This window comes from Scophthalmus maximus, chromosome 6 (genome assembly GCF_022379125.1).
Source record: "Scophthalmus maximus strain ysfricsl-2021 chromosome 6, ASM2237912v1, whole genome shotgun sequence".
NCBI lineage: Eukaryota > Metazoa > Chordata > Actinopteri > Pleuronectiformes > Scophthalmidae > Scophthalmus > Scophthalmus maximus.
Genome location: NC_061520.1, coordinates 11940001 through 11951022, shown reverse-complemented (window position 1 = coordinate 11951022; position 11022 = coordinate 11940001). Strand labels below are relative to the sequence as shown.

The window sequence follows — 11022 nt, the reverse complement described above, 5'->3', positions numbered from 1 at the left end:
TGAGCTGCATAGTTGGTCTGTTGCAGAACCAGCTGGACTTCAACAGGCACAGCGGGCTGTTTGCTGCCAGACGCATGAGGGGGGAAGAACAACCCAAAGGAAAAGAACTGATGATACATGCATGTCAGCTGGAGAAATGGGACGAGAAAAGAAACATTGGGTGAGGAATTGTCGAGTGATTTGATGAATGTGAAGCTGATTTGGTGACAAACAGTTGTGATGTGATGGAATCAGAAGCGTGTCTTTTTAAATAATTTCCCACATCTTTACAGTCAAGGATTTTATGCTTCACAACAGTAGCCTCGAGAGTGGAAGTGACTAAAATGAAAAAATGAAGGTGATGAAAATGCACGTGACCTGAAAAATTGAGTGACATAGAGTCATTTGATTCGATAAACTCTTAGACATTTTGTTTGAAACTGTATTGCTCCGATAATCAACTAGGCTGCCAGTCACTACACCCAACGGCGTGTACCTTTGACTGTTAGCTGTTGATGGAAGAACACGCCCACAGACTTGCAAATCAAGTTTTTTGTCTCTCCACTTGCAGGGAATCAAGAAACTGAAGTCGGAGAATTTATGCCACAAAAACTTGCAGAAACTTCAAAGATTTCTTCTTTTTTGGGCGGTTGTGCAGTTATTTTTGTCACTTCCACACTTGAGGCGACTTTACGTCGCACCTCTGTGTTGTGAAGGATAAATGACGTGTGTAAAGATGTGGAAACTGACGGTTCGGTTCTCATCGTCATCACATGCTGTTTTAATCAAATCAGCTTGATAATTTAACGTCTTTAAAAAAGAAAATTCACATCCATCTTTATTAATTCATTTTTCAGTTCTCATGCATTTTCACCGCCTCCATTTTTGTCACTTCCTGCCCCACCTACACCAGAGCAGGTCGTTCCTAGGCCACACCTCCCCTTCGCAGTGGCACAATAGGAATGTGCCGAGTCAGAGATGATGCGGGTGTTTGACCTGCCACATCACCACTACTGGTGTAGGTGCAGGGGAAGAGGAAGGTTCCACCCATATTTGCAATTCCAATTCCCTGACAGCTGCTGCACTCCCCACATCAGCTCTTCCCCGCTCCCCGCTCCCCGCTCCCTCCCTCGAGCCCTCAGCTGCCGATGCTGGCTCCACAGGAGGCCTTTGCCGGTCACTGCCCCCACAGGTCCTGGGTGTTCTGCTCCCTCTGCTTCTCCCCTAGTCGGAAAAACGGAGCTGCAGAGGACTGCACAACACTTGCAGGTCAGGTCAGCGACAGAGCCAACGCAAGGCCATTGGACAGTGCGGTGTGTTGCTGTTGTAAGCCTCAGTGGTGCAGACCGATGCCCCCGAGCTTCAGGCCCCTTTTCACCCCAACTACAGAGTTAGGTGCACAAACGAAACCCTGTGAATCCTGAAACTAACTGCCTCCCAGAGCCACCAGGAGCTCCCCAATAACTGTGGATGACCCCCCATAGGTTGGACAATGAAACGCATCATTCAGTTTCGTCGCTCATACTCCACCGGTGGAGTCATTCTGTCAGTGTTTTTTATCAGGAGCCCTAAAAGGGAAAAGCTGAACTCCAGAGAGTTCGAGAAAAAGAGGGAATGGGACCAAAGGAACGAGGTGAACAGGGAGCGGGAGGAGACACGGTAGAGCAGAGCAACACTTCATCAAGGCTGTTGAAAAGACAATGCACCTGTATAGCAAAATGTTGTCGTGGTTTTAATGAATCACATGCTGTTTTATTAGAATTGACAGAGGATTTGAATCAATCCTGGAAGAATGCAGGGCCGTGTGGTTCTGCAGTCAGTCAGCAGAGGGCGGCACAGACACCGTTTCTGACATTGAGAGTCTAGTTCTTTTTCCTCCTGCATCAAATTCATTCATCCTGTCATTTCTGTAGCACTTTACTAAACAAGGCTCCAAAGTGCTTGCGCAGAATACATGAGAATGAAACAGCACCTCTAAAATTCTATGTTTTATTAAGCCATGATTTAAAAACAGGTAGGCTGGCAAGTCCAATCTCCTCGGGAGTCTGACAGTCTTGTAGCAGCCGGGCGAGGTTTTATAGACTGTGAGGTAAATAATATACTGCCTGTACTCTCATCATCTGATTTATATATAAATGATCATGTAACCATTGTGGTTGAATTAAAAGGTGAGTTTAAAGAATTACATGTTTTATTTTAAGTGTCAGAGACTATCTCAAATTTGTACTCTGAAGTTGTCTGTGAACATTGTGGCTTGTTGACTGTGTAAAAGCTCAACGTCCTCTATTTTTTTGATTTCTCCTCTTGAGGAGAGAGGGCGACAATGAGAGCAGCCAGACTTTCCTGCGAGGCAAAGAGAGAGGCAGGATAAAACAGAAGTTTGACATTTATATATCACGACTGCACGTTTTCTGTTGACCGTCGGCACAGTGGAGTAGTGGGAGTAAGTGACGTACAGTACAGGAACGATCTTTGACGTAGAATAGATGTAGATCCAATCAGCAAATATTCCCAGTGATTATTTGATCAAAGGTGAAAAAAAACCAACTCAACGGAAATCACATGTTGTTTTGTAATACTGCTTAAATAAGTCAACATGTGTATGGATGACAAGTAAGTAAATGATTCATATGAAACAACACCTGTATTTTAAAATGAGTTTATATTAGATAAATAGATGTGTTTATTGTGTCCATTATGTTTTTAAAATCATTGATTTAGCATTTTGCTCACTCAGCATGACAATACAGGAAACAGCTAAACAAGTGAAGTAATAAAGACGTTAAAAAGTGATGGGTCAACATTTTTTTTATATTAATTGCATGTTGGAGGTCGTTTGTAATCGGCGCGATTTATATGTTTGAATCGATTCCATCTGTAATCCTCCACAAATCACAGTTTTTATGTGCAATCCACATCCGAACACACAGATGCTGTGTAACGACAGAACACACAATGCATAGACAAGGAAGGTTTATTTCATTTCCTGCAATCGTATCTCTGTGGGTACAAATCATTGTATTTTTCCTGTTCAATAACCCATGATGCATTGCATCCATACATTTGTAGCTCAAAACAGCTTTTACAAAAAAGGATATACAATATATACTTAGATTTATATATATATATATATATATATATATATAATATACATGTGTTTCTTTATGCATTTAGATGTGTTTTCGTTGGGTAAAACAAGCTTTAAAAATCAGCCAAGTGGAATTCAACACAAGGTCATTACCAAACAAATCAAATTCATCGATATTGGCTACCTAACAGGTTACATGAAGCCCTTCACACACAGTTTGCATATTTTCCACAATTACAGTCATGTAAATCCAGAGTGATTGCCCTCTTTTACTGTACTATGGACCTGTAAGTAGCAATGACAGATTTTTTTTTGGGGGGGGGGGGGGCGTCGGTTTGAATGTGGGCAACAAAATGTCATGAACTTTTTCCTCTACAGCTAACTAATAATGCGGCACGATGTCGTCACGACGACATTCCTTTTGATCTATAACGCCATGGTGCGATTGTTATCGGGATTGAAGAACCTTTAGCTGGTTGTCACAGCCGGTTGTCTCGTCCTCCTTCTCCACGTTGAATCTCTTTGAACCCTTCATCTGAGTCATGTATTCAAAAGAGGACAACTCATCTATTCTACGGTTAAAACAGTCCCTCTTCCCCGTATGGCTTTGGTGCTGTAGTCCTTTTACTAAGGAGGACAAATGTGGAGCTTTGCAGACGGGTGATGTTTCCACCATCTTGTTTCATCTTTATTCTATGGCTGGCACGTGTTTTAAATTAGGATATGTAGGGAGGGGGTTATACTTGTGTCTGGGTATCAGGCAAGAATACATAGTTTTGAGAGATTCTACATCAGCAGTGGCAAAACTCCCCCCAAAATAAGAAGAGTTATAAATTAACATAGTACAGGAGACATGTCACTCAGGTAGAGTCTTGACCATCACAGTCGATGCAAATGATAAGTCCACTGTGCTGTGTTGTACTTTGTCAACAACATTACTTCTGGTGTTACTCACTTCACATTATATAGCTCAATATTACAGTATTACATCATTATTTATTTTTTCAATACAACGATAATAATAATAAGAATCATAATAATCATGTGTGTTTATACTAATTGATCATCATTCATGTAAACATATTTAACCAGGTCATGCAAACAGTAGACCAAGACGTCTTCCACTAGAGGTGCACAGCACAGAGCAGGCGGAGCTCCCAGACTGAGATCCCCCCGGACTCAGCGTGAGACGGGCCGGGGCCAGACCCAGACCCAGAGACCGACAGCTGGCAGATCGTTGGACACAGAATGAGTGTGACGTGAACATGGTCTTCTTTTTTTTTTTTCCCCACGCATAGTGGATCTTGCATCTTATAACAACCCTCCTTGTCCAGGGAGGAAGGTGAGATTCTTGTGTTTTTTTCCAAGCGAACGGGGATCTCAGTTTGAGAACAGAACAGCCATGAAACGAAACAAAAAAAAGTCTCCTTTTGATATTCATACATTTGGACGTTTTCCCCGAAAGAGAAGCATGCAGACACTCCCACGTCAGAACCGCTCTTCACAAACCCAGTCTGAGCCAGAATATAGAGTCCGATAACCTCAAGAAGCAACGCCCACTTACCAGGTATCTGCTGAAACGTTTAATAATGACAATATGAGGGGGGGGGGGGGGGAGAAAGATTCAAACAGAACTAATGGGCAGGTTGAATTGGGTTTCACTAAACAGCTACTTGGCGACAGGCTGGACTGAGTCACATTAATGGGCAACGATTATTAAGACATGCGGGAGAAGCCTCCAGCAGAGCTCCCCTCTTCTTTGTGCCCTGTGTGGCCAGATTTTTGGGGAGAAAGCTGCCAGTGGTGCGGCGAGTGCGGGCCAAGATGGATGCAGACACAGTGGTTGTGACTAGAGGTAGACGTGACGGATAATGGCAGGACAAAAAAAAAAGAATGCAGGAGACTGCCTTTGGGCCACTGCCTCATCTCTGATTGAGACTCCAGAGGTTTCGATGCTTCCTGGAGGTAACAACCGGGACGACTCGTTGTGATGCACGAGTTGCCGAGTGACCACTGTCTGCTGCGGCTGCACAAAGGACGACTCCGTGTGAGGCTGCTATGGGGGTTTATTTCAGGATAATCATGTAGACAGGCCCCTTTAAAAAAAAAAAAAAAAATCTCTCTCTCTTTTTGCAGCAGCAGCAGCCTTGCATTCTTTTCTACAACAGTGTTACATCTTGTGTATCTTGAGTGAGGACGAGGTTTTGGACAAAGACTTAAACGGTATGTTTCTGCACACCGTTATCGTGACCTGCTCGCTGCGGATGTGCTCCGGGTGGACACCTTCCTGATAACTACTCTGCATTCCTGGCCAGACTGGGCGGGCAGGCTCTGGGCGCTCCGGGGCTACAGTGTCATCAGGGCAATGGGCGGTTGTGCTCAGACGCGGCTGGCCGGCCTGCAGCAGTAGGTGCAGCTCCTCAGACTGTCCCGATCTGCGCTACCCTCATTGCTTCCACGGCGGCCATCCTCATAGTGGGACACTGCATGTCAAGAGCATAAAAACAGGGTGTATGGGAAGTTTAAAGCTTGAATCTGGTATTTCTCAACTACTATTTTTTACCCGTGGGTCGTAATAACTTTGCACACACCGGCTCCTTTGTAGAGATACAGGAAATTTGACTCTGACAAAACAACATTTACTGGGGCGTATAGTGGGAGCCTCAAGACTCTGAAAAACCCAAATTCCCCCCGACAGCTGTGCCGGTAGCACGTGAAAGAGATGCGTGACAGAAAGACAAAGCTCTAGATACAGAGGCGTTGTATGATTGTGTGTGTGAATGGGTGAATGTCAACTGTGCTGTAAAGCGCAGTGGTCGATACAGCTGGAGAATCGCTGTATAAATCCACTTCATTTACCATTTACTCAAGAACCGGAAAGTAGGAAAAAAATTTCATATTTTCAATATCTCCGATTTTGGAGGCTTGCACTGTTTGCCCTGATTGTTCAAGTTTTGCTGATGGCGATGGATGCTTCCCAGTTCTCGACAACGGATTTTGCTAGTTTAAATTTGGCATGACCAAATGTTAACTTACAGCCACAATTATGAGAATGAAACATGAATTTTACTTTATATTAACAAATTGACTTTGGTTCATGAGCAGGGCCACAACTCTGCTCTACTATCAAGCCATCTTACACCTGGTTACCTCATCCTTGTCCCTGTTTTTCGCGACTCACCCTCCCATCTCATCCCTTCATCCACTCACCTCCCTGCTTCATCTTCCCCTCGTCCCTCTATTGGATAAGAATAAGAACTTTCAGACAGTTTCCCAGTTGTATGTATGACGTAGCTATGAATTTTGATCCCTACGTAACTACGAAACCGGTAGTTATGGTGACTCCGATATGACAGGAGCGCATCCATCCATCTATTCATCTATTCATCTATTCATCTATTCATCCATCTGTCCATCCATCCTCAGTGTGCATTAATTTCATTAAAGGTGACACATTATGCTCATATTCAGGTTCATACTTTTAATGTGGGTTACCACTTGAAGAGGTTTACATGCTGAAATTTTCAGAAAAGGCCTCAGTGTTCTCATACTGCCCATTCCTGCAGCTCCTCTTCTCACCCTCTGTCTAAAACGAAACACCAGAAAAGTGGAGTGTGAGATTGCAGACGGGGGTTACCCCAAAAGAGTCCAACTGTGACATCACTGTGGGAGAGGAACCCGAAGCAGTTGTTCAGAGCCAGGCTGTAGGGTTTAGTCAGCTCACCAAAAACAACAGGGTGGTCTTTTTTCACAGTTTGTGGGCCGGCAGGCTCCACAGATACACACATTTGTGTGCACAAACACTGAAAAGGTGGTTTTTGCATAATATGTCACCTTTAAATCTTTACCTACATACTGGTGCAGGGCGTTCCTTGCTAGTTACTTGAACCGACAGGTCTGAAATGAATTCAAAGCGAGTGAACTGACAACTTACAGCTCTCCTCCTCCCCATTCCCCAAATCCTCCTCCTCCTCCTCCTCCTCCTCCTCTCCCTCCTCTTCCTCTGGGAGCAGATGTCCATGGCAGGGACTGGTGGGAGTTATCTGACTGGGTCCCTCAAGGCTCGTGCCCAGCTGCAACCTCCGCATGTGGCGCACCACCGCTGTGGCATTGAACGCTTGCTACATGGACAGAGAGACGGGAGGGAATCTTTGTCTAACAGCTAATGAGAGAGTATAACAAACAGAACTTCAGCACACAACCTGCTCTTTCAGCAGGCTGAGCTGTGACTCAGCCGCGGCACTGACCTTCCATTTACTCTTGGCAAAGTTCTTCTTGATTTGAGCGCTGACGGATTCATGGATATTCTTGTCCAGAGCTGTGTCTCCACAGATCCTGTAAAGTCACCGAATATTAGAGAATTTACAGTATTACTGTATGCATTAATCATTGATCATCAACTATATTGTAAATAAGTGAATTGCTCCAATCATTCTTCAAGCATAAAACTGAAATGTAAAAGTGAGATACTTTTCATTGTCATATATGTGTGTATGATCAGAAACTTGTTGCACTGTTGGTCGGATAAAAGAAAATGTGTTTGTGCAGACAGATTATATGATAATGTAAATAATTGTTTGCAGGCCTACTGTTGACTCTTTCTGCAACCTATGGATTCATGTTATTGATTATAATTAATATCCATCATGTATTAAAACGGTTGAGCTTTTATCAATATTTCCTGTGGTTAATAAGATTTTGATTGAAATTTGTTTTCTTTTGATCAACGAACTGACAAACAATTTCAGCACCGCTTTCTTACCATGGATGCTGCAGAGCCTGCTCACATGTATATCTCTTCATGGGCTCTTTCTCCATCAGGTGACAGATGAAATCTTTGGCTGTCAACAGAAAAAACCCACGTTGTAATAGTCCACTCTGACTTGTTAGTTTTTTTTTGCTGGATCTTTATTAAAGATATTTTCAACAACTGACAGTACCTGAATCTGAGATGTCATCCCAGTACGGAGAGTCAAATTCATACTCTGCTTTCAGGATCTGCTCAAACAACTTGGCATCGTTTTCATCATAAAACGGGGGATATCCACATAATCTGAGGGAGCCATGTAGGAACATTTTCAGAAAATCTCGAAAAACATCACTCTTCATATTTCACAGGTTGGAAAGGATGCGTTCGGACTCACAGGATATAAGAAATAACGCCTATGGACCAGCAGTCCACTGCTTTGCTGTACGGCTTCTGAGCGAGCACCTCCGGAGCTGTGAAACACGCAAGCGCAAACGCGTTCACAGAGCGGAAAAAAATACGAGGGGCGCTGAGAGTGAATTCAAGTAATCTTGACCTGTCAGCGATACCATGAGATCTCGTAGGGTCACGTTAAACTGGCGGAGAGCACTCCCGAAACACTAGCAATTGACTCAGTCGGGGATGAAAGAGCCTCTCACAACGCAGTGAATAAAAGAGGGCCGGTGAGGACAGCCGGGCTGGCCGGAGAAATAAATGCCCTACCCACATATCCAGGAGTGCCGCAGGCTGTGGACATCACACTGCCCGCTCCCTCGATCTTTGACAGTCCAAAGTCGCTGATCATAATCTTGGAGTCTTCGTCCATACTGTAATACAGCAAGTTCTCTGGCTGCAAAAACACAAGAGGGACGACAAAAGAGGAGGTTTTAAAAAATAAAAAACCCCAACTCTGAGCCCGATCCAGCTGCCACATTTCTGTCCTTCCTGATACCTTCAAGTCTCTGTGGACGATCCCCATGTCGTGGAGATATTTGACTGCATCTAAGATCTGGTGGATGAGCTGGCTGGCATCTCTCTCCGTGTAGAAACCTTTCTCCACGATCCTGTCGAACAGCTCGCCTCCAGATACCCTGGCAGGTGAAAACCATGGCAGGAAAAGAGAAGGTGAACAGTCCCACACCTTTAGTGATTTGTTTTTGATTAACATCTTGTTATTTGAAAATAAAATCAATTTTTCTTATTCTACAGACAGGTCGACCTATGATCGTGTTCTAGAATGATTGAAATAAAGAACAAGATCAAATGAGGACATAAGAAAAAATGAATTTTTGCTTGATAAAATGATTCATTTTCTGTCTATTGACAAACTGACAAATCAAATCCAACGTTTCAACTCTGATTTACAGTAAAGACACATAAAATGCATGCAAAAAATGTGAAGAACTCACAGTTGCATGACAAGATAGAGATGAGATGTACTTTCAAAGATGTCCTCCAGCGTGACAATGTTGGGGTGTTTGATTCTGAGGAAGATAAGTGGACGGAAATCATCAATCCAAATGCATGACATTATAAGATGTGCCATATTTCTCTAATGCTTACTGTCAAATGGTCACCAGATGGCATTCTCGTTGCATAATTCAGATTTAGAGGGTCTGCTCTGTCTTTTCTTTCTTTTTTTCCCCTTTCTTTTTTGCAAAGCCCTTTGGTGAATGGGGATCAAACCAATGAGTTTACCCTCTTCCCTGAAAATGCGAAATGACAAAGCTTCAGATGGATAACTGCGTCTTGTCGAGAATGATGGTGATCGTGGTCGGCAGCTAGAACTCTGAACAAAGAGCGGCTTTAGATAATATAGCTGGGGCTTGATAGAGTGACTATTCTCGCACACGAAAAAAAAAACACGACTTGGATCATTTATTGCTGTGAACCAGCCAACGGACGGTCGAGCGTCCTCTCCTGGCTCACGAGCTGAGCTGAGAGCGAACAGTATGAACTCACCATCACTTCAGCACAGTGGCAGCTGAGAGAAGGTAATGCGACTTTTATGAGAATGAGAGAGAAAAAAGCCTCTCATCTGTTTTTCCCCATAACTACAGTATTTTCCAACTCCCTTCATGTCTCTTGCTCTGGACTCTATTATCTGTTTAAATGGTGACTTTAAGTGTTTGGCCAAACTCCATTCTTCCGTATATTTCACCTTCCATCATACCCTACCCTAACCCCCCTCCACTACTCCACCCTCTGTGTCTCTTTCTCTTTCTTCAACAAACTGCTGCAGGGAATTCCACACCATCTCCGCCTCTGTGTGCTGTTGCCTTGGCAACAGGGACACTAAAAATAGGTCTATCTTCCTTACTCCTGACATTTCCGGTGCACAATCCCACTGTTTCTACTGACACCATGCATTTAGTCACCCATTCAATTGACCCCTTGCATATATATAAATTCTGCATCTGTGCGTGCATCGTTGTGAAGGGCTGCAGTGATCCTGCTGTCGGACATCAAGCGACAGCGGGGTCATTGTGAGGAACCTCGCAGTGGCATCACCTGTGTAGTACTGCGATCTCATTTTCAATGTTGTTCTCTTTGCCTTCCAGTGCCTTCTTGGGGATGCACTTGATGGCCACCAGCCTCTGGGTCCTCTTCTCCTCTGCTAGGACCACCTCAGAGAAAGCTCCACTGAAATAGAGGAAGTGGAAACACACACACACACACACACACACTTTAGAGAAAGATTGTGAAATGTGTGGGAGTGGGAGTTGAAATGCATAAGATCACACATGAGAAGGTCATAATGAGAAATCCCTCTTTATGTTTTGACATTGCAAATTCATCTGTGGTTGAGTTCAGATCTTAAAATGATCCATGTGTGTGTGTGAGTGAGTGGTGTTTAGATGAATAATTCAATATGGTGACATTACTGAGAGGTTTTGGGAACTGAGATAAGGCTCGAGAGGTGAAGCAACCGTCACACAGAGAGATATTTATAGGAAAAACATTTGCTTAAAAAAAATACTATTTTTAATCCATTCAATAATAGATGCAGTAAAATGTGGTGTGGCGTGTGTCCGAGGGAGACCGGGCTGCATTATGGATTACGGTCTGGTGATGATGAGAGCGAGGATGGTGTGTATTTACACAGTCTCCCCACAGGGGCGTGGGAGGAAGCTCGGGAGTAGGCCCGAACGCACTAACATTGTTCACCAACCACTGGGATCACGTATGTGAAGCAGCGCTGTCATGC

At 43.9% G+C, this 11022-nt stretch overlaps 1 protein-coding gene across 1 annotated transcript in view; it reads right to left on the bottom strand.

The window, feature by feature from the left end:
- Positions 1-2935: 2935 nt before the first annotated feature.
- The window catches only part of camk1a (calcium/calmodulin-dependent protein kinase Ia), an 18055-nt gene continuing 9968 nt past the window's right edge, over positions 2936-11022 (bottom strand). Inside the window, exons 3-12 of the mRNA XM_035632759.2 lie at positions 10326-10457; positions 9224-9298; positions 8767-8905; positions 8538-8664; positions 8212-8287; positions 8008-8120; positions 7830-7908; positions 7315-7402; positions 7002-7188; positions 2936-5550 (exon numbers count right to left, since the gene is read on the bottom strand). Coding sequence (XP_035488652.1) covers positions 5447-5550; positions 7002-7188; positions 7315-7402; positions 7830-7908; positions 8008-8120; positions 8212-8287; positions 8538-8664; positions 8767-8905; positions 9224-9298; positions 10326-10457 — 1120 coding nt within the window. The 3' untranslated portion in view covers positions 2936-5446. The remainder of the gene's footprint in view (positions 5551-7001; positions 7189-7314; positions 7403-7829; positions 7909-8007; positions 8121-8211; positions 8288-8537; positions 8665-8766; positions 8906-9223; positions 9299-10325; positions 10458-11022) is intronic.